Source organism: Cetorhinus maximus, chromosome 18, assembly GCF_964194155.1.
Source record: "Cetorhinus maximus chromosome 18, sCetMax3.hap1.1, whole genome shotgun sequence".
Classification (NCBI taxonomy): domain Eukaryota; kingdom Metazoa; phylum Chordata; class Chondrichthyes; order Lamniformes; family Cetorhinidae; genus Cetorhinus; species Cetorhinus maximus.
The window spans coordinates 25,506,695-25,531,493 of NC_135896.1; the positions used below are offsets into that span (position 1 = coordinate 25,506,695).

The 24,799-nt window shown below is 40.5% G+C and overlaps 1 protein-coding gene across 1 annotated transcript; it reads left to right on the forward strand.

The window, feature by feature from the left end:
• The first annotated feature begins 341 nt into the window (after window positions 1–341).
• Window positions 342–13,006, forward strand: gphb5 (glycoprotein hormone subunit beta 5). Its single transcript, XM_078563401.1, has 4 exons — window positions 342–386; window positions 5,914–6,007; window positions 7,965–8,095; window positions 12,818–13,006. The coding sequence occupies exons 1-4, from the start codon at window positions 342–344 to the stop codon at window positions 13,004–13,006; spliced, it is 459 nt and encodes a 152-aa protein (XP_078419527.1).
• The last annotated feature ends 11,793 nt before the right edge of the window (window positions 13,007–24,799 follow it).

Sequence of the window (24,799 nt, forward strand, 5' to 3'; positions counted from 1 at the left end):
ACCCTCAAAGTTTATTTTCTCCCTCTTTATTTTTTTTTTTGGTCATCTTTCATTGGTTTTTAAAACTTTCCCAATCCTCTGGTTTGCCACTAACCTTTGTCACATTGTATGTTTTTTCTTTCAATTTGATTACAATAAAATGAAATGAAGATTTTTAAAGAAATGATATCTAGGAAACCCGATGGTGCAATGATCTAGCGTAACTGTCCTCTTAACATTTGGCTTTAAAGTCAGTCCAGCCTGGTGGGCTGCTAGTCTCTCTGTTCTATCCTAAATGAGAACAGGCAGCCTTAACCTAATTTCTCATCTTGACAATGGAACTACATGTCTATAGTATAAAAATGACCGTGATGAGAAGTATAAAAATACCTAGTGGTAAAACTAGGGTAAGGTCCATTGTTGGGACTGTATAGGACAATTGCCTTTCTACACTAAATGATCTATATAAATGCAAATTGCTTTTGTACTTGAGTTAGGAGTGCACAGCAATGATAGTGGATCATGTGGCACTAATGATACTAATTTATCTATCATAGATTTAACCCCACTTAGTTAATCTCCCACACAAAAGTAGTGCATATCTATTTCCCCCATGTATAACACTCCTGCATGTTGCTACTAGTGAATGCTAGCTGATTGCTTTCCATCAGTGACATGTGCTTGACAGCAACAACCCAGGGATTGTTTATTTCATGATTTTTAAAAATGTCTTTATTATTTCATGGATTGTGGGCATCACTGGCAAGGTCAGCATGTGTTGCTCATCCCTTGAGAAGGTGGTGGTGAGCTGCCTTCTTGAACTGCAGCAGTTCATCTGGTGCAGGTACACCCACAGTGCTGTTGATTATCTCTTTCTCTCCAATATAGCATACAATGCCATTCTGAGGACGTGGGAAGCATTGGTTATATAGAAGATTGCCCTGCCAATAATGGCAAGAATCATGGGTTTAAAGAAGAACATTTGTTTCTGCCCAGGGTGAATGGGACTGCCAATGGGATCATGGAAACAGCAGGAATGCAGGCAAGTCAAAATCCTGCTTTGGAAAAGTCTGTTACACCTGTTTATCAATTGAGGGATTAATGCACACCAAATTAGTTTCCTTTGCTCAAGTCTGTTTCACATATCCTTTATATTGTGAGGAAAAAGAAGGTTTTTTTCTCAATCAATATCCTTTTCAGCTGATAATATTTCAATCCCTGAACTTCTATGCTAACCCTGTGTTGCACTGCTTGCTTCATCCATACTATCAATGCCTCCCGTCATTTTAAAGACTTTCATGTTCCCCTGCTGGCTTGGTTTCTTGTTACCAAAGAAAATAAACATTGATAGCAACTCTCGCCTTAAAAAGCATTTTTTAAAAATGATCCGATTATGTTGTTACACTAGCAAAGAAACTAACATGAATTTTGAATCCCACTAAAATGGCAGTAGCCTACCTTAAGTAAGTCCATTCAGCCCTTTCATTTGCTCTGGCTGCACCTCTAAGCCATTATTAATCATCACATGACAAAGAGAGTTACAGACTGCATCAACTTCACTCACTGTGGAGGTCAGGGCAGGTGTTTACAGTTGTATTGATCTTGATTTGGTAAAAATGGATAAGCTCCAGCACCTCCGATGTTTAAAATGTTACAGTCTGACAAAACCTTTAGTAGCTTAGGGCTACTAACTACTATGAATTACAAGCCTTGCATTATACGAACACAACTTTTGAGTTCTGTTTAAAATTTAAAACTGTCCTTGATACCTGCTCTGCTCGCTCCAAAACTATACTTCCAAAAATACGGTGCGTAAAGTAAGATGGAATTAAATGCTCATTATCTTTAGCGAGCCCATGTCGTCTCAATTTTGTCTTTGGTTGTAACATGGCAGGTCAGGTGTTGATTGATCTGAGCAGCCTGATGTCTGTGACAGGTTGGAGGGAGGAACTGCAGGACGCTGGTACTGATTGACAGTTGCTTTCTCCATATATTTCCAAACTGCGAGAGCTTCGGAACCAGCAGCTAGAGACATAGTGTCAGGGCACTGATAATGTTGATTAATCTGTAGATATAAAGTCTTTCAGTCTTTAGTGTTTATTTGAGTGAATGTAAAAGGTGAAGCTTTTGTGTCTCGTGAAGACTGAGAAATAATTTGAAGAGTCTCAACTCTTCGAAGAGAAGAACAAACAGATATAGATCAAAAGATGTGGAGTTACAGGTAAGTGACACGCTCTCCGTAGTTTGGGATGTTTTGATTTTGCAAAGTAAAATAAACGTTACTTAACCTTAGGTGCTTGTATTTTTTAAACTTTTATAGTGACCAAGTGATGCCTAATAATGAAGTTTTACATTTGGTAGTGTTGCGTTAAGGTTACCATTTTTGGAGCAACACAATTGAATATCACCAAGTTAAACTAACTGCTTGTTCTGCACGTGAAGGGAAGACACCCTGTATATGTGCATGCAGAATTTTGCTTAATGTTACCAACTTTAATGCTGTGAAAGAGCTACTTTGTTCTATTATTATAAGCTTAAAGTTTAAAGAGGATTCATTGGGCCCTTTTAAGGTCTAAGCTTCAAAAGCCACAAGTGACAGTTATGCTGTAAGCTGGTGTGAAACCAAAGCCACGCAAGACGACATCCTTCAGAAAACATGCCAAGTTAATGTGTGTTCAATACAATTATAGTGCTCATCTCTTGTGTATTATAAACACCACTTAAGATGTCTTGAAAAACATAATTAGCTACTGGTTTTGAAGTTAATCTTTCAAAGTTGAAATGGTGATTTTAACTAATATTTATTTTATTGTAAAATGTCACAAATCGCTTCGGACTTTTAAATTGAGTGAAAAAAGTAGATGTTTTCGTTAACAGGATGTTAGCTCAAAACAGATATTTACAAGTGGTTTGTTTATAGTCTGATTTCACACACATGCATTTGTAGAGCAACACTTTAACATGCCCGAAGACCTTGTGGTCAGATCCGCTAGCCAGTGTGGGACTGAGCTATACAGAGCAGGATGTTTGATTTTTGTATCTGCTCTCAGCAAGGCCATGGCCCTGAAGGGGGGCCTTCAGTGCAAAGACATTTCAAATCAATCAGAGTTTCCATTCCGAGTCACTATCCAGTGACTCAGTGCTCAAGTGTGAAAACACACAGACAGGAATAAGCACAAAATGCAGCTCATTTGTGATGCTCACCTTAGTCAAACAGCTTGCCCACACATGAAAGGAAGAATGTTTTGCACTTATATAGCCCAGTTCATAACCTCAGGGTCTCTCAAAGTGCTTAACAATGAACTGCTTTTGAAACTTAGTCACTGTTGTAATATAGGATATACAACAGCAATTTTGTGCACAGCAATTTCCCATGAATGTGATGATGACTAGATAACCTATTTTAGTGGTGTTGGTTAAAGGATAACTATTAGCCAGGGCACTGGGGGAGCTCGCCGCTCTACTTTGATAGTGTCATGGGACAAGAATATAATAACATAAGAAATAGGAACAGGAATGGACTATTGGACCCCTTGAGCCTGCTCCGCCATTCAATAAGATCATGGCCGATTCCACATTCCGGTCTAACCCTGATAACCTTTGATTTCCTTGCCTAACAAGAATCGATCTACCTCTGCCTTAAAAATATTCAATGACCTCCCACCTCCACCACCTTCTGAGGCAGAGAATTCCAAAGTCGCACAACCCTCTGAGAGAAAAAAATTCTCCTCATCTCTGTCCTAAAAGGGTGACCCCTAATTTTAAAGCAGTGCCCCCTAGTTCTGGACTCACCCACAAGAGGAAACATCCTTTCGACGTCTACCTTGTCAAGGCTGTTCAGGATCTTGTATACGTCAATCAAATCACCCCTCACTCTTCTAAACTACAGTGAAAACAAGCCCAGTCTGTCCAGCCTTTCTTCATTACACAACCCACTCATTCCAGGTATCAATCTAGTAAACCTCCTTTGAACCACCTCCAATGCATTTACATCCTTCTTTAAATAAGGAGACCAAAACTGCACACAGTATTCGAGGTGCGGTCTCACCAATGCCCTGTATAACTGAAGCAATACATGCTTACTTTTATGTTCAATCCCTCTTGTAATAAAGGCTGGCATCCCATTAGCCTTCCTAATTACTTGCTGTACCTGCATACTAACTTTTTGTGACTCATATACCAGAATACCTATATCCCTCTGCACCTTAGAATTATGCAGCCGTTCTCCATTTAAGTAATACTCTGCTTTTTTGTTCAAATGAACAACTTCACATTTTCCCACATTAAACTCCATTTGCCAGATCTTTGCCCACTCACTCAACCTATCTATATCCATCTACAACCTCCTCATGTCCTCTTCGTAACATATTTTCCTACTTATCTTTGTGTCATCTGCAAATTTAGCCACCATGTCTTCACTCCCCTCATCTAAATCTTTGATGTAAATCGTAAAAAGTTGAGACCCCAGTTCACACCCTTATGGGATGCCACTCGTCACTTCCTGCCAATTAGAAATATTTATGCATACTCTCTGCTTTCTGCCAAACAGCCAATCTTCTATCCATACTAATATGTTACCCACTACACCATGCACCTTGATTTTCCATACTAACCTTTCATGTGGCACTTTATCAAATGCCTTTTGGAAATCCAAGTACAGTATGTCTACAGGCTCCCCTTTATCCACTGCGCATGTTACTCCTTCGAAAAACTCCAATAGATTGAATAAGCATGATTTCCCTATCACAAAACCATTCTGACTCATCCCATTTGCCTTGAGCTCTTTAAAGTGCCCAGCTAGAACTTCCTTAATGATCGATTCTAATAACTTCCCCACAACAGATGTCAAGGTAACTGGCCTGTATTTTCCTGTTTTCTGCCTCCCTCCCTTCTTGGTTATATTTTCTACTTTCCAATCTGATGGAACCTTTCCAGAATCTCGTGAATTTTGGAAAATTAACACCAGCGCATCGACTACCTCATTAGCCACCTCTTTTAAGACCCTAAGATGTGGTCCATCGGGGCTCGGAGACTTGCCAGCCCACAGCTCCATCAATTTGCTCAGTATCTTTTCCCTAGTGATTTCAATTTCACCAAGTTCCTTTCTTCTAATCACCTCCTGATTTGCAGCTATTGCTGGAATGTTTTTTGTATCCTCTATAGTGAACACAGAAGCTCTAGAGGACCAATACTCACTTTACTTACTCTTTTCCTTTTTAAATACCTGTAGAAAATCTTGCTATCCGTTTTTACATTTCTAGCTAGCTTACTCTTATACCCTAATTTCTTTCTCCTGATTAACCTTTTAGTCATTCTCTGCCATTTTTCATATTCTATCTAATCATCTGTTCTGCCACTCATCTTTGCGGAGTTGTATGCTTTTTCCTTAAGTTTGATGCTTTCCTTAATATCTCTAGTTAACCACGGATGATGGGTCATCACCTTAGAATTTTTCTTTATAGAAGGAATGTACTTATTCTGAATGCTCTGAAATATCCCCTTAAATGTCTGCCACTGCTTCACTATTGATCTATCCTCTAGCCTAGTTTCCCGGTTCACTTCAGCTAGCTCAGCTTTTATCTCCACATAGCTGCCCTTATTTAAGTTTAAGGTATTAGTCTTAGAACCACTCTTCTCCCTTTCAAACTGGATGTAAAATTCAACCAAATTGTGGTTGCCTTTACTCTGAGGTCATTAATTAATCCTGTCACATTACACAATAGCAAATTTAATATAACGTGCTCTCTGGTTGGTTCCAGAACATGCTGCTCCAAGAAACTATCTCAAAAGCATTCTAAGAACTCCCCATCCAGGCTACTACTGCCAATCTGATTTTTCCAATTTGTGTATAGATTAAAATCACCCATGATTATTGCCATCCATTTACCACAAGCACACAATATTTTCTCTTGAATACTTTGTCCTACACTATAGGGGGCCTGTAGACCACTCCCACTATTGACTTTTATCCCCTACTATTCCTCATCTCCACCCAAACCGATTCTACATCCTGATCTCCTGAACCAAGGTTATCTCTAACTATTGAACCAATGCCCTCTTTGATTAACAGTGCTACCCCTCCACCTTTACCTAGCTTCCTATTCTTCTTGAATATCATGTACCCTTCAATATTAAGGACCCAATCATTGTCGTCCTGCAGCCACATCTTTGTAATTGCTATCAGATCATATTTATTTACTTCAATGTGGGCCATCAATCGATTTACTGTGTTATGAATGCTACGTACATTCAGATAGAGAGCCTTCGGTTGTTTTTTGTTACCTTTGTAACATCTAGTTCTTTTACATCCACCTGTGAGGGGTTGGCTAAATGCCTCATTCAAAAGATAGTAGCCACTAAATTAATTTGCGTAGCACCCACTCCAACAGGCAGTATCATGGGCAACATCCATCTTTATTATGGGTAGAGACAGATGCATCTCCTGCGTGTGCCATCACACTTGGAAATGGTGATATCCTAATGTTAGAGAGTCCAACCATCTGACATGATGCCAGGATAACAAAATTGGGCAACGCGGGTTTTGGCAATGCTTGCAGGTAAATTAAGTTTACGGAACTTTCTCAACTGGAATGTGTTTGAAAGTACTTTGGGTTTTGGTAAATTTGCCAGAAACCATTGCCCTATCCTGACAGGGATGGCAAAGAAATAAGTGGCCTGTGCAAATAAAAGCTACTCCAGGTACAGGGACACCAGTGGTAGTGCCTCTGGGTCTGCAACTGTTTTAGTTAAAGGACCTTTTTCAAATACATTAATAATCATGGACTCCCAAGTCTAAATACTATGTAATATTTACTATATGAAATATATGCTTTAATAAAGCTTTTAAGAAAACAGGTATTTGCTTTCATGCTGCTCTCAGTGCTCTATCATGTGTACTCCCCTTCTGGATGAGACAACCATTCTACTTGACACTGCATACGTGACAGCCACACTCAGCTCCCGCCTCCCAGCTTGCACTTTCACATCATTTTGTGGACTCCCTGGAAAAACTTGACAGACCCCAAAGGGACTGTGGGTCCCAGTTTGAGACCTTAAAAGAGCCATTGAATGAAGCCAGTTACTTGCCTGAATATGGGACGAGGAGGAGCAGGTGTGCTCTTAAACCTGTGAACAGCTCAGATCACCGCTTGCTCAGCTGTCGATCTTGTCCCCCCTCTGGATTCACCATAGATCCAGTGCCAACATCCCTGCCAGCTAGTCTTTACCTTCTTCGAGACTAACATGCTGGTCATAACTGATGCTGCAAGATGGGGTGTATTGCACATGATCACCTTACGCACTGGTTTCAGCGTGCCTGAAGTTGAGCATGAAGCAATTTCTAGGTTTTTGTGTTAATTTTCAAGTTAGGAATTCAATACTGTGTAAATTAAACATAGTTGTGCTATATTTATTTTGCTTATATATGAATTCATTTCTTGTAATTAAATTAATATTAGTAGTTTAGCTTGAATTACATAATGTGGCAGACTGGTGTTTCTCCATATATTGAAGTGATTAGAAATATACAGTGAGCCAAGGGGCATGGACACAGGGCCAATTTCCCAGATAAAAATGTCGTTGCACCTTTAGGTCTATACATTGCATGGCAATCCTCTGCTGTAATGTAAGATTACCAGAGGAGGACAAGTGACATGTCTGCCGTACATTGTACAGCAATAATTAAGGTCACAAAGTCCACTATCATTTTTTTCCAATAATCATAATAATATTGTGTATTTATCTTGTTCCTATCTCTTCTCCCTTAGACTGAGAATCACAAGAGACTAGATTGATATTCATTTAGTCATAAGCTATCATTCGCTATGCATGATATTTGCTATATGATACCTAATTTTATTGCTTTTAGCCTATCATTAGCATTAACAAATTAAAATGTATGGTTTGTTTTAGACTGAATCTTCACCACGTAATCTGGGGGAGCCTCATTCTTCAGCTGCTGGTTGTTTATGTAAATGTCCTTCCAGCCTCCAATATCAGCTTGCGGACATTCATTGGTTGTGCTGTAAGAGAATTTACATTTTTGGCCAAGAAACCTGGGTGTAAAGGGTTACGAATCAGCACAGATGCCTGCTGGGGACGATGTGAGACCTGGGAGGTGAGCCAGGGAACCTGATGATATCATTTTCCTCATGAATTCAATTTGTTGTACTCAGCTGGAGACAAATGTAAAACTGAATAAAGATGTGAACCCTTTTCTGTAATGTTCTTGATATGAAATGACATTTTCTAAAAGCTGGAAATAGTTTAAAATATATATATATTAATGCAATATTAACACAATATTGGACATTTTTGGCACCACTGATGTAAATTCAAATCATGGCAAATCATGTGTAAATAGATGAGGTACTTTTCATAAACACTGCAATAATGCTTGAAATGAGAGTTTTTCAACAATCAATCATTTGTGATGTTGTTACAACTGTCAATATCTACTCTAACATTTCACAATCTTTGCCTTAATATGCAATATAGTTACATACTGCCACATGTCATGATAAATAATAACCTGCACTATTATTTCAATCTGAAAAAAGTCATAACTTTATATTTTGTTGTTGCTGTTTATGAAAGTAACAACCTCATAAAAGACCACCCTTTTAAAAAAATGTTATTTAAATAGTGAGAGACTAATATATGTTGATATTCAGAGGGATTTGGGTGTTCTTGTACATGAATTGCACAGCTAGCAATTAGGAACGCAAATAAAGTTACCTTTATTACATAGGGGTTAGAGTACAAGAGTAAGGAAGCCTTGCTGCAATTGTAAAGGATTTTGGTGAGACTTTACCTATGTATTGTGTACAGTTTGGCTCTTTATCTAAGGAAGGATATAAATGCCTTAGAGAGGGTGCAGCAAAAGTTCACTAGATTGATTCCTGGAATGGGTGGTCCAACTGTCTGGGAGAGATTGCAATGAATGGGCCTGTATTCTCTGAGTTTAGATGAGTGAGAGGTGATCTCATTGAAACATATTTTTAGAGGGCTTCACAGGTTGGATGCTGCTGTTTCCACTGGCTGAAGAATTTACAACTAGCAGCTCATAGTCTAAAGAGAAGGGGTCATCTATTAGGACTACGATGAGGAGAAATTTCTTCACTCAGAGGGTTGTGAATCTTTGGAATTCTCTACGTCAGTGATTTGTGGATACTCAGTCACTGAGTATATTGAAGATTCAGATCGATTGATTTATGGGCACTAGGTAAATCTTGGGATATAGTGATAGGGCAGCAAAGCGGACTTGAGCTCAGCTGTGATCTTATTGAGTAGGACACGGCCGTGAGGGGAAGTATGGCCTCCTGCTCCTATTTCTTATGTTCTTACGTGCAGCTTATTTCCACCCAATGTAAAATGCAAGAAATTACTGCATCTCAAATTAGAACACAAGAATATTAGGAACAAGAAAATGTCATTTGATACCTGCCTCTCGTCATATCACTAAATTCACTCCCCTCCGGATGTGGAATCGGTTGCTTCTCCAGGTATATTGTCTACTTAGAACCATAGAAAAGTTACAGTGGAGAAAGAGGCCATTCGGCCCATTGTGTCTGTGTCGGCCAAATAAAGAGGAAAAAAGAGACTAGTCACTCATTTTTAATCCCAATTTCCAGCACCTGGTCCATAGCCTTGCAGGTTACAGCACTTCAGGTGCAGATCCAGGTACCTTTTAAATTAGCTGAGTGTTTCAGCCTCAACCACCAACTTAAACAGTTGAATTCTGGGTGCCCAACATCCTCTGGGTGGAAAAGCTTTTCCTCATGTCCCCTCTAATCCTTCTATCAATCACCTTACATCTGTGCCCCCTGGCAATTGACCCCTCAGCTAGGGGAAACTGGTCTTTACTGTCTAACCTATCTAGGCACCTCATAATTATGTACACCTCAATTAGGTCACGCCTCAGCCTCCTCTGTTCTAAGGAAAACAGCCCTAGCCTATCCAATTTTTCGTCATAGCTGCAATTTTCTAGCCCTGACAACATTCTTGTAAATCTCCGCTGTACTCTCTCCAAAGCAATTATGTCCTTCCTGCAATGTGGTGACTAGAACTGTACACAAAATTCCAGCTATGGCCTAACAAGCATTTTATAATGTTCCAGACTTAGATCCCTGCTTTTATATTCAACACCTTGTCCAATAAAGGAAAGCATTCCATATGCTTTCTTTACCACATTATCTGCCTGTCCTGCCACCTACAGGGACCTGTGGACATGCATGCCAAGGTCTCTCACTTCCTCAACCCTTGTCAATAAGTTCCTGTTTATTGAGTATTCCCTTACTTTGTTTGTCCTCCCCAAATGCATTATCTCACACTTTTCTGGATTGAATTCCATTTGTGACTTCTCCGCCCACTCAACCAAACCATTGATATCTTTCTGGAGACAACAGCTATCCTTTTCACTATCAACTACACGGCCGATTGTTGTGTCATTTGCAAATTTCCCAATCATGCCTCCTACACTTAAGTCCAAGTCATTAATATATACAGAAAACAGAAAGGGCCCCAACACAGCCCTATGGAATGCCACTGGGAACCGCTTTCCATTTGTAAAAACATCCATTGACCATCACCCTTTGTTTCCTGTCGTTGAGCCAATTTTGGATCCAACTCACCACCTTCCCCTGTATTGCATGAGATCTCACTTTTCTGACTAGTCTGCCATGAGGGACCTTGTCAAATGCCTTATTAAAATCCAAGTAGACAACATCTGCTGCACTACCCTCATCAATCCTCCTTGTTACTTCCTCAAAAAATTCTCTTCAAGTTAGTAAGACACGATCTTCCCCTAACTAATCCATGCTGACCATCCCTGATCAGTCCGTGCCTTTCTAAGTGACAGTTTATCTTGTCTCTCAGAATTTTTTCCAATAATTTGCCCACCACCGAGTCAGACTGACCGGCCTATAATTTTCTGGCCTATCCCCCGCATCCTTTCTAAATATTGGTACAACATTCGCAGACCTCCAATCCTCTGGTACCTTTCCTGTATCTAGTGAGGATCGGAAAATGATCCTCAGAACATCCATTATTTCCACCGTGGCTCCCTTTAACAACCTGGGAGACAATCCATCTGGTCCTGATGATTTATCCACCTTCAAGGAAGTCAGTCCCTCCAGTGCTTCCTCAATCACTATACTTATTGTATCTAATATTTCACACTCCTCCTTCTTTAACTAGAATGCCTGCATCATCCCTCTCCTTAGTGAAGACAGAGACAAAGTACTCATGGAGAACCCTGTCCATTCAGCATCAATGCACAAGTTACCATGTACATCTCTGATAGGGCCTACCCTTTCCTTCGTCATTCCCTTGCTCTTAATGTACTGGTAAAATATCTTTGGTTTTTCTTTGATTTTACCTGCCAATATCTTTTTGTATCCTCTCTTTGCTTTTCTAATTTCCCTTTTTACTTCACGCCTGTACTTTCTATACTCCTCTAGGCTTTCTACAGTATTAAACTTTTTGTGACTGTCATTAGCTTTCTGGCCTGAATTTTCGGCTCGCAAGTGGGGGTGGGGCCCACTCGCTGAGGCGTAAAATGACATGCGGTGACATCGGGTGGGTGTCCCGACGTCACCGTGCTTCATTTAGATTTTCAGTTCGGCGGGCACGCAACCAAGTTGGCTGCGCGCCCGCCAAACTGTCAAAGGCCTATTAAGGCTATTTAAAAATCAATTAAAGTAATAAACTGAGCTGCCCGTCCAACCTTAAGATTGGCGGGCAGGCAAAGAGCACAGGCGGCCTTCGCATTTTTCATGGAATCTCATCCATGGGCGGGATGAGGTTTCATGAAAGGCTTATAAATTAAATAAATGTTTACATTAATTTTCATTGACATGTCCCAGCTTATGTGACACTGCCACATGAGGGAACATGTCCTAAAGTTTTTTCTTTTCTTTATTTAAATTTTTGAAACTTAGACTAATATCCCTGAGGCACCTCTGTGCCTCGGGGAGATTTCTGTGTGAAGGAGCGCAGGCCTTGACTCAGGGAATCCCACACTCCCCCCCTCCCCCACCCACACAGGGAGCGCTCAGCGCTACCGGGCACACGTCATCTTGATTGGCCCGTCCATGTAAAATGGCAGCCTTGACCCGATTTGGGGTGCCGATCGGGTTTGTGCCCACCCCCACACAACCCCCACAATGGGGGGAAAATTCTCCCCTCTATTTCTGCTTTATCTTACCCTGTATGTTTCTGGATAACGAGGGGTGGGGGGAGGGTCCAGATTTGGCAGTACCACCCTTTTTCTTTGTGGGGACATGTATACATTGTACCCATAGAATCTCGTTTTTGAATGCCTCCGACTGATTTGACTACTTCACTGGCTTTCTCTGGTAACTATTTTCCCACGAGTGACTTGTAAGTGAAAAATCACAATCTGTTTTCCTTTCTTACTGTAACTTTTCACATGTTAATCTAGTTTTAAATAAGTGTCACTTAGTCTCTCTCCTCCTGAACAACACCCATAAATAAAACTACCATGAATAAATTCTAGGGGTACATTTTTCAGTTTACTAATTTTAACAAAAAGCACTGGCATGTTGATTGATTTGGGGAAATGCTTTATAACTGAGCTGGTATTAACAAACAGAGGAAAATATATTCCTAGTGTATCACTAAACTTTTAACTCCTTACAGAGGGAATACAAATAAAAATAGAATGAGGATGTTGAGCCCTGGCAGCAAATAGCAGACTAAACAGCTTCAGGGTAGAAGGAGTATTACTGTTAATTTGCCTTTGTTTTGAATAAGTGCACACAGACAATACTGTTCCTTGAATTGTTTTGTAAGTGTTGTTCTATGCTTTTGCTCACAGAAACCAGTTCTTGATCCTCCATATGTCGACGCACACCATCGTGTCTGTACCTATAACGAAACCAGGTTTGTCACAGTGAAACTACCCAATTGTCAGCCCAGGATAGATCCATACTACACCTACCCTGTGGCAGTACGATGTGACTGCGGTGTCTGCTCAACTGCAACTACTGAGTGCGAGACTCTGTAAAACTCCACCTTTACTTGAAGCTCAAATGTAAACCTCACAGAAAATTGCTAATTTTTGGAGTATTCTGATTTATTAATAGAAGCTGAAATCAAAATATATACCTCCATGATTAACCTTATATTGTGATAATTCTTCCCTGGGGGAAGAAGTAAGATTATTTTGTTGGAAGCAAAGGAAAAATATTTGAAAATGGTATGGGCATCTGTTAAAAAAATTGCAAAGATCTATTTAGAAAAATATCCATTCTTTTTAGCATTTTTCTATACTGTAATGAACACTGTAGAAACATAAAACATTACAGCACAGAAACAGGCCAGTTACCCATCAAGTCTACACTTCTATAGAAAATAGAACATGCTGAAAATATTCAGCAGGTCAGGCAGCATTGAGGGAGAGAAAAACAGAGTTAACATTCATCAGAACTACACTTAGGTTTTTCTCAATGAGCCACCTAGTTTAATTCCACTCGCTCATTCACCACACCCTTTCATATTTTCCTTATCAACCAACTATCTGGTTCCATTTCTTTAAAAGGTATGAGACGAGATTTTAACTCATTGAAAACTCATCCACTCACACAGAGTTAAATTGGGCTCTAAGCACATGGCACCTGATTCAATAACAGTGTGAAAATTTGGCATACAAACTATTGTCTCCATAAATAATAGTTCTCTAACCTTTCCTTGAATTCTTCTTGTAATTATCGCTTTTCAAACCAAGACCAAGTGCAATATTCAGGCCAAGCAGCATTAGAGCATGGAAGAGAAGAATGAAAAGGAAAGGAAAGAGAAGGGGGATAAAGCAGAACAGGAAGTAGGAAGAAAAGGGGAGAGGAGAGGGGAAAGTGAGGAAGACGGATGGTGAAGTGGACAGAAATTGGGAAAAGTGAGGGATGAGAAGAGAGAAAATGGGATGGACTTTTGTTATAGACTTGATTTTCCAGACAGGTTTCTCATAAGAAACAGCAAACTTTATTTACAGGGCTTCAGCAGCAGTTACATGCTTCCATCAAGATCCACAACTAGACAAAAACTCCACCCCTAAGGTTCCCCATGCTTAGGGCTGATTCGTTCATGTTGTCATGTGATACCACAGTACAATAAGTCTTAAAGCTACAGTCACTACACTCCTTAAAGCTACAGTTACTACAAGTATGAATGGGAAAGCAAAAGCTGAGAAAAAAAGTGAGGGTGTCAAACTCTGTCAGTGACCATCTTTCATTGAAGGCAGGGTCACCATTGCCAGGTCTGGTGGAAGGATGGAAATTCAGCTGGCATTATTCGAGGTCAGCGTAATGGTGTCTTTTCCATTGATGGTCACTAATGCTGAATGAGGAGGAGGAAATTATGTTGATAGGAGAACTATCTTTCTGAAAAATAACTGGAGCCCAGGGCTATCCTGAGACATTCTGCTTGAAGTGTACCTGTAGACGTATGTACCAGCATCACCCACTGGTCAGGATGTGCAATTGCATGAATTTTTGAATGACTAGGATTGAACTGCAATATCTGTTTCTGGCTATAATGCTTCATTTTAATTTTTAGAAGCCCTATCAGAGCAGCATTTACCTTGTAACAGGATTTGCATGGAACGTTGAGGGGCTTTTCATGTTTAATTATTCATAGATCGATGCCCTCTCATTACCACCTTGCCAACCACTTCGTACATTTATGTAGCCTTTAATGATCTTAAAGTATCTCCTTAGTTTTCTCTGCTTGATTAAAAAAATTCCCCTACTTCCTCTCCCTTCCCCCTCTCCTCCATCCCACTCTACATTCCATATCTATAACCCTTTGTCCTCAGTAACAGCCTAGTGAATGTCACATCTTCTCCCTGCTTTTATATCCTTCTGTTATTGGTGTTTCAAAAATTGTCACAATATTCCAGTATAAGCTAACTAATATCTTGAACAAGTTCAATATTATGTCCTTGCTTTTGTATTCTATGTATTGAAGTATAAAACTAAAGTTGCCCTTTTTTATGACTCTATCCATTTGTGCTTTTACTTTTAATGCTGTGTCTGTGCACCAAGGTCCTTATACTCTTTTACTCTACTTAGAGTTTTACTGTTTAAGGTGCATTTTCTTTTCCAAAACTTACAAACAATATCTGATATTTCACATCGTTCTACATTAAACTGCATCTGCTGTCTATTTGCCCGGGCTGCCAGCTTACCTTTATATTCTTGTAGATTTTCACAGTCCTTTAACAAGGCTACTTAATGGAAATGCACCATATTTTTAGATAGCCCTCGTCTGCACTGAAAGGTAATGGCCCAGATTGCGAGGTCAGTGGCAATGTATGGTGCTAGCTGTATGTGCAGGGAAGGCAATTGTGTATCTTCTTAACAAATCAGATTGAAGGATCCTTACTGCGGCACACAGAGTCTGCCACTAGAGAGTGTAAGGTAGAGCAGTTAATTCAATGACAAATCTTACATAGAAAGCAAAATAAAGAGAGGGAAAGAAAGATTGGAGAGAAAAAAAAGTTAAAAACAATGAACATTTAAAAAAAGTTTTCAACAATAATTAAAATCTGAAGGAATGAGATGCCACATTGCAAATGCAATTTTCAGTGCCACAGAAGTTGTTTGGCAATAATTAAGATTTATCACAGTGCTAAAAATTTACTTAGACCAGAAAAGATAAACCCTAACTTTTTCTGGCACCTTTACTACGTATCTATCATGTAATAATTGCAATTTCATGTGCTTCTATGCTGGGTCTCAGTGTGATTCCAGTATCATGCAGTTTTTGAAGGAGCAGGCCAATTTGGAAAACAATTTCCTGAATTCCGTGTTTCACTGCACATAGAAGAAGTTGCTGTCCTATTTACATTTTAATAAATGGTGAGCACTGTTGATGTTACCATTATTTCCACCACAAAATTCAGGCCAAGATCTTGTGAAACAATTGGGGAGTTGGCATGTTTGACATGCTAAGTAAAGTAACCGGAAATCTATTTCCATTTTATAAGCATAAGAAAACATGGAATGAGAGAAGACTGTTACACCATCAAACCTTCTCTTTCTGCAGCTCTTGTTCAATCTATGTCATCATGGACTAGACTCCACCCATATAACTTGTTCAAGAAAAATTCTCATCAAATTCCCCAAAATCATCAACTATAATCAACCAGGATTCCAGAATATTTACCTGTCTTGCCATATTCATTGCTTAAACAATAGTTGAATCTAATCTTAATAGAAGCTCGGGTAAACAGGAAAAGAGCAGATTAATTAACACCAGCTTGTTCCTCATGAGTGTTGCAAACAGCACTGTATGCAATTAGAACACAGATGTCAAAGAGATGCATGATTATAATCATTAGCAATAAAGAGCAGTGCCTATTTTCAGCTCCTGGTAATGATCTCCCTTCCATTCAGTAAACCTCATACAATAAAAAGAGAATTTTTTAGCATTCAGTGGGAATAAGCCTGTTTTACATATTTATGATAATCCATTTCCCTGTGCATATGTGGAGGAACAGAATTTCAACATTCTCCCTAAAACAAGATATATTTCAGGAGCAGTATTATCAGGAACAGGATTTTCTGTTTTTAGAGCTTTAAGTTAAATTCTCATTAATACGTAAATAACCTTCTACAGTTGCAACATTTCTTGCCCCAAAGTTTTCCCCACCATCACTGCTGAAATCCTGATCCATTCTTTCATTAGCTCCAAACTTCATTTCTCCAGTGCTCTCCTCACTGGCCTCAGGAACTTCACCAGGCACAAACTTCAAATTTCTACCATCTCTACCTACATGTGTATGAAGTCATTCTGACCCATTACTCTTATCTTCACCAACCTCCATTGGCATCCTGCTCCTAACTGCACCAAATTCAAATTCCTTGCATTTTTCTTCAAATCTCTTCCTAATTTCATCCATTCTACCTTCATAATCTCCTACCTTACATCACAGTTTAAGCCTTTCAGTCCTATGATTCTGACTCATATACTGACCCCTGACCACCGCCATCATCCCATCAGTTGTAGATCTTAGGAAAGAAGAACAAACCTACATTTATCTAGTGGCTTTCATGACCTCAAGATGTCCCAAAGCATTTTACAGCCAATGAAGTACTTTTCAAGTGTGATCACTGTCATAATGCAGGAATAGAGACATCTAGTTTGTAAACAGCAAGGTCCCACAAATAGCTACATGATAATGACCAAATGGTCTGTTTTTTGTGACATTGGTTGAGAGATAGAGATTGGCCAGGTTGTCTCAGCCTCATGTTCTCTATAAAAGAAAGAAATTACACTTATGTAAGGTGCCCAAAGGCACTTTGAAGCCAATGAATTACTCTTCAAGTATAATCACTACTGTAATATAACCAAATGCAACAGTCAATCTGTGCACAGAGGTAGGTCCCATATATGGCAGCGAGATAAATGATCAGTTAAGCTATAATAGTGGTGTCAGTTTAGGGATAAATATTGGCCAGAAAAGTTCACTGCTTGTGAGTAATGCCACAGGATCTTTTATGCCACCCGGAGAAAGCAGATGGAGCCCCAGTTTAATGCCTGATCTGAGAGGTAGCATTACCAGCAGTGCGCCATTCATCAATATTGTACTGAAGTGAGAGCCCAGATTATACGCCTAAGTCTCTGGAATGGATTTTGAGCTCACAACTTCCTACCTCAGAAGTGGGTGTGCAAACATTGAACCAAGACTGAGGGAAACCCTATCAACATATCCCCTCCACACATTGAAAATGCTATCTTTTCAATCATACTTAACTCCTCTATTACTGTATGATGCCAGTCTTTACCCTGTGAAGCAATATTTTGGTAAATTAAATCCAAAGTTGTTCATCTTCCTGCAATTTAATTTTCTATTTGCTATATAAAGCTGACAAAATAATACCAATTGTTATTGAAAATGCCATGCTGAATATGTAAAAATGTAAATATAGCTCCTAATAACAGAGTGAGCTCTAATGCAAACCACAATTACTGACAAATCTGTTATTCTTGTTTGAAATAATTTGCCTTGCAGTTAGCTTTTAATAATAGTAGTGTTTTATTATATTGCTATGTTTAATTAATACTTGCACTTAATTGCCAGTTGCTGCAATAAGAATATAATTTTCCTTGTAAGATTTGAATAAGGAATTATTATTATAATTATGTGACTATTTTAATCAAGTGGGAGGTGCTAAACACACCGGTTAAACTTTTATTAAATCAGAAAATTGTCATTCTCTTTGTTAGTAATTTGGTTTTAGATGATCACAAATAAACTACATCAGGGTTTAATAAATGTTTTATATTTAATGCTTTATAGTTCATTTCCATGAATACTGTCCCTCTCAATAAGGACTTCTAAAACTGTTAAATCTTATATTTCCTCTTATTTTAGACTTTCTCTTTACCATTCACAATTCTCTAGTTTGGCTGAGGTTACAGGCAATTTTCCTGCCTGTGGATCTTGATATCGGTCAGCAGAATGGAAGATGGAGCAGCCTCTTGTGCATATTTTTCCTTTTTCCTGGACAAGTGCCTAGCTTTCCCTCAGGGCTTCTCTGGGACAATTTGGTCGAGACTGGGGATAGATGGTGCAAAGCCACTCCACTGTTGAGTTGAGAATTTCATGACTTTGATATTATTTGACACACAAAAAGCAGGACAAACCCAAACTGACCAAGATAAGGCGCAGCGGTGGCGTAGTGGTAATACCACTGGACTAGTAATCCAGAGGCCTAGGGGCAGGATTTTCCCATCAGTGAGCGGGGGGGCGGGGCCCGCTCGCCGACGCGTAAAATTACACGCAGTGACGTCGGGTGGAACTCCCAACGTCACCGCCCCCCATTTAAATTTTCAGGTAGGCGGGGGCACAATAAAATCAGCTGTGTGCCCGCCGGCCTGTCAATGGCCAATTGAGGCCATTGACAGAGACATTGAAGCAATTAATGGATCTGCCTGTCCAATCTTAAAGTTGGCGGGCAGGCCAGGAGTCTTGGCAGACTTCAGAAAAAGCATGAAACCTCATCCACGGGTGGGAATGAGGTTTCATGTAGGTTTTAAAAAATTTAATTAAAGTTTTAAAAAAAGTTATGGACATGTCCCAACTCATGTGACAGTGTCACATGAGGGGACATGTCAGGGAATTCTTTTTTTTCTATTTTTAATGTTTTTGTCAGTAGAGGCGATCTCCCTGAGGCAGCACTTAGCCTCAGGGAGATGAGTGCGCTCTTTCGTGCGCATGCGCAAAAGAGCGCAATCTCAGGTTTAGAAAATGCCCACCCCCCACCGCCCGCATAGCGCTTCTGTGTGGACGTCACGCTGGGCAGGCCTTATTTGGCCCGCCCACATAAACTGGCGGCACGCAGGGGGGGGCCGATCGGAGGTGTGCCTGTGCGCGCCCGCACTTCAACTTCGCTCCCGACGGGGCGGGGTGGGGAATCCTGCCCTAGGCTAATACTCTGGGGACATGGGTTCAAATGTTACCACGCTGCTGATGGAATTTAAATTCAATTAATCAAATCTGGAATGCAAAGCTATCATCGATTGTCGTAAAAAACAGTCTGGCCTACATGTGACTCCAGGCCCACAGCAATGTAGTGAACTCAACTGCCCCCTGAAATGGCCTAGCAAGCCACACATTTCAAGAGCAATTAGGGATGGGCTACAAATACTGGCCTTGCCAGCGATGCCCACATCCCATGAAAGAATAAAGAAATAATTACTGCTCCATCAGGTTACTCTCAATCATCTATAAAGTGATGGGAGGGCTTATGGACAGTGCTACCAAGGAGCACTTACTCAGCAATAACTTGCTCCCCAATGCTCAGTTTGGGTTTGTCCAGGACCACTGAGTTTCAGACCTCATTGCAATCTTGGGCCACAAATGGACAAAAGAGTTGAAATCCAGAGGTGAGTTGTGGGTGACTGCCCTGGCTATCAGGGCAACACTTGATCGAATGTGGCATCCAGGGGCCCATTGAAGTCAATGGGAATCAGAGCAAAACTCTACACTGGCTGGAGTCATACCTAGCACAAAGAAAGATAATTGTGGTTGTTGAAGGCTGAAGCCCCTAGACATTGCTACAGGAGTTCTTCAGGCCAGCGTCCTAGGCCCCTCCATCTTCAGCTGCAGTATCAATGACCTTCCTGCCATCACAAAGTCAGAAGTGGGGATGTTCACTGATGGTTGCACAGTGTTCAGTTCCACTTGCAACTCCTCAGGTAGTGATGCATCCCGTGTCCACATACATCAAGCCCCGGACAACATTTTAGCTTGGGCTGATAAGTGGCGAGTAACATTTGTGCCATACAGGTGTCAGGCAATGACCACCTTCAAGAAGAGAGAATGCAACCACCTCCCCTTAACATTCAAAGGCATTACAATTTTCAAATTCACACCATCAACATCCTGGGATCACCATTGAGCATAAACTTAACTTCACCATCCATATAAATACTGCGGTTACAAGGCCAGGCCAGAGGCTGGGAATTCTGTGTTGAGTGACTCACCACCTGACTCCCCAAAGCCTTTCCATCATCTACAAGGTACAAGTGCGGAGTGTGATGGAATACTCTCCACTTGCCTGGATAGTGCAGCTCTAATAACTTTAGTTCAATAGCATCCAGGAAAAATCAGCACACTTCATTGTGACTCCATTTCTCCCTTAAACGTTCACTCCTTCCACTATAGGTGGACAGTGGCAGCACTGTGTGCGATCTACAAGAAACACTGCAGCACTCGCCAATGTTCTTTCTTTTCTCAGACCCACAATCCACAATCTCTACAACCTAGAAGGGCAGTGGTAGTAAGCGTATGGGAACTTGCAAGTTCCCTCCAAGCCATACACTATTCTGACTTGGAAATATAGGACCATTCCTTCACTGGGTCAAATTCCTGGAACTCCCTTTCTAACAACACCGTGGAAGTACTTTCACCACACAGACTACAATGGTTCAAGGATGAGGCTCACCACCATCTTCTCGAGGGTAATTAGGAATGGGCAATAAATGCTGACCTTGCCAGTGACACCCACGTCCCATGAATAATGAAGAAAAGATAGCATTTGCATGGATAGGCTTAATGGGCTCAACACCAAATCACCAGAGAGACAGCACATATTGGTTGTGAGACTAGGGACAAAATCTATGAAGAGGTGATTGTCATTGTGGTGTGGGGAGTTGAACGGGGGTGCGGGGGGGCGGGGTGGTGGGGTGCCCATTAGAATGGAAAGAAACCAGTGTGACACTGATTTTCCACAAAACAAATCAGAGTAACTACTTTTTAATTGTTTTTTTAATTGCATTTAGGTGGTGGGCATTAGTTGAAGATTCACCTGTGCTCATAGATATATGGAGGAACAGGCTGAAGTTGGGATTGCTGGGTTGGAGGTGTGTGATATGTAACTGTATCTCTGTAATTAAGATTTTTTTAACTGTATAAAGCCTTCGCTCCAGTGTTCTATCCTTCACATCCTGGCTATCTGAGTCCTAACACTACAGGCCCATTCTTCTTGCAATAATAACTGGTAAATAATGGAACTGATCATTGTCAACAAACTGAAGAAACCCAATAAGAAAATAACCTATTGAGTGACAGCCAACATACTTTCAGAAGAAGCAGCTTTGGCTGGACCCAACACACATGACTATTTTTAGGAAGTGACATTCCAAGTGGATATCGGAAAATCTAATGACATAGTAATACTTAGACTTCCAAAAAGCTTCAATAAGTTTCCACATGAAGATCTGCACGCACGCTTAAAGCAGTGGGCATATTAGATGGAAGTTGGAGAAGGATGAGGAATTGGCTCAAAGAGTTAGGGGGGTGATGAGTGACATTGGGGTCGGGGGATGTATTGAATGGAGTGCCCAAGGGATCAATGTTGGGATAATACGGTTTCTGAACTACATCACTTGCCTGGATTCAGAAACATAAACTAAGTTGGTCAAATTCACGGATTATTCAAAACTATCTGAGAGTGCAGGGATGATGGAGAAGAAAGAGTCTGATAAGTAAATAATTAAAGAAAGACCTAGACAATATTTGTAAATGGACAGAACTACAACACATGAAATTCAATAGAGATAAGTGTAATGCCTTACACATTGGAAGAAAGGAAACTGGGGACATCCTGAATGAATGACGTTGAACTAGCGAGGGAAGAGTGAAAAAGAACAAAACCAACCACTAAAGCAAACTGAATTCTGCACTTCATTGCTATTTCAATTGAGTTTAAGATAGAGGCCATCATGTTGAAGTTACATAATGTTATGGTCAGGTTGCACCTTGCACTGGTCACTGAGGCATAAGAGAAACACTTTGTACTGAAAGCAGTTCAGAGATGGCTGATCACCAGAATTGAGCTATGATGAAAGATTACAAAAACATTTAATGGTTAATCTTGAATGAAAGCAAATAATAGGTCCCTAAGATACTAAGTGGAATAGACAAGGTTAATCTGTAGCACTATTTCAATCTAAACCTTTAAGGAGAAGGCAACTAAATGGTAAAATGCAAGTTCAGGACTGACGCCAGGAAGTACTTCTTCACTCAAAAAGTGACTAATAGTTGGCCGAATCCTCTTTTGGATAGGATAGTGCAGGAAAAACTATTGAGAGTTATTCAAGAGGGAGTTAGATCTTGTGGTGCATTGGATCTTGCAACAGTTGCACCAACAATCTACTAAATAAAGAGTTTTTCTGGAATCAGCTGCTCATTCTTAATAGTACCATTTACTATCCACGTTTCACAATGAGATTATCAAGTTTCAATCTACTTGCACAGAGCAGCAAAGAGTACAAAGGCACGGCAAATGGTGGGCTGCGTCATCCCCTGCATTAAGGAGGCAGTGATAAGTTATGTTAACAATTCTTATTAAAGCGGGTAAATGTTGAACATTTATGTTTTGAAAACTACTACAGCGAGAGGATTGCTGCTCCAGAGTTCTTCATTTTATTTTGTTATAATTCCAATTCTGAATATTGAAAGAATTCAGATCTAATTTACTACAGAAAACCTAACTCTGATGCTCCAACCTGCTGTGTTGCTGTGATTAAAAAAATGTTTCTCGTTGTCCATATTTCCTCACATGCTCAGTTCCTGATCTCAGCTGTATGCTTACAGCATGACAAAATTTATGGTTGCTAAGTGGAATGGACAAGATTAATCTGTAGCACTATTTCAATCTAAACCATTAAGGAGAAGGCAACTAAGTGGTAAAATGCAAGTTCTTTCACATCTAGATAACTGTTGAGTTTTAAATGCAAAAGTGCAATTTCAGTTAGATGTAACCATGATATAACCTTCTACCATCTATGAACACTATCACTCGACGGAACGTTCCGTGCCCGCTGGTGCCGGGAGTCATGGCAGCGTGAGTGGACAATATGGAGGGAAGGCCAAAAATTGGTTTCATGACATTGTGAAATCAGTTTGCAATCGTCTGCTCCACCCATCAAAGGCAGCCCATGTTTCCTGCCGCTGCACATTGAGAACTTCATTGTACTACAACTGCATATCATTATAAGCCCAGCTCAGCGGAATCGTCCTTCCACACTGGATCATCTGAGAACATCAGCTTGCCGATGTGTTTCACAACTGAACATAAGCGACATGTGCCTGGCGAGCTGCACTTCACTCAGGACTTTGAGGCTTGTTTGCCTATCTTGGTTCAACAGCGCAATCAGTTCCAGGCTTCAGAGGCAGCACCACATCACTTTTAGGGGGGCTCATGGGCAGGTCTATAGTTATGAGACCAACCGTAAGGCTGGGGTGGCTTTTCAATAGCTGTAGGGCTATGGCTTGCTTGGGGAAGGGGGGGAAGTGGCCACAGGCAATGGAAGAGGCTGCAGAGCGAGGGCATTACTGGGGAAGGGGGGTATCTGAGGGGGAGGGGGCACATATTGATCTGTTGCAAGAGGGTGAAGGCTGAGGAGGCATTCTCCAGAGAAGATAAGGCCAGATGGAGATGGGAGGGTGTGAGTGAGAGAGTGAGTGGTGATGTCCCTTGAGCTGGCAGTGAGTGAGATGTCAGTGAATGTGTGATGGTCTTGTGAGCGTGTGAGTTTAGAGTGAGAAAAAAAGCTTAGCGGTATCCATAATGGTGATGTGCCCTTTTAAACATGTGTGAAAAATCAGAACAGTAGATATTGATTTAGAATAATGAAGCAGTACTTATTGGATGGTTACAAATCACTGATTGAAAACAGTTTTCATTGCAATTTGTTGCCATGACTTAACATGCAAGTGCTCACATATTCCAAAATAGCATAATAATAGTAGTCTCACCTGGTTCCATTCTTATCTACATAATTATATCCAAAGTATCACTTGCAATGGCTTCTCTTCTTGCTCATGTACCATTATCTCTGGTAACCCCCAAGGATCTATCCCTGTCCCCCTCCTATTTCCATTATGCCCCTCAGCCATATTGTCTGAAAGCAGTGTTAGAATTTACATATATACTGATGACATCCAGCTCTACCTCACCATCACCTCTCTTGACTCCTCCACTGTTGCTCAATTATCAAGCTGCTTAGCTGACATCCAATACTGGATGAGCAGAAATTTCCTCCAATTAAATATTGGGATGACTGAAGTCATTGTTTTCTGTTCCTGCTCCAAACTCTGTTCTCTAATTGCCAACTTCATCCTTCTTCCTGGCAACAGTCTGAGGTTAAACCAATCTATATGCAAGTTTCGTGTCATATTTGGCCCCAAAATGAGTTTCTGACTACATATTCGCGCCATCTCTAAGACTGCCTATTTTCACCTCTTTAACATTACCTGACTTTCCCTGGCACAGCTCATCTGCTGCCGACC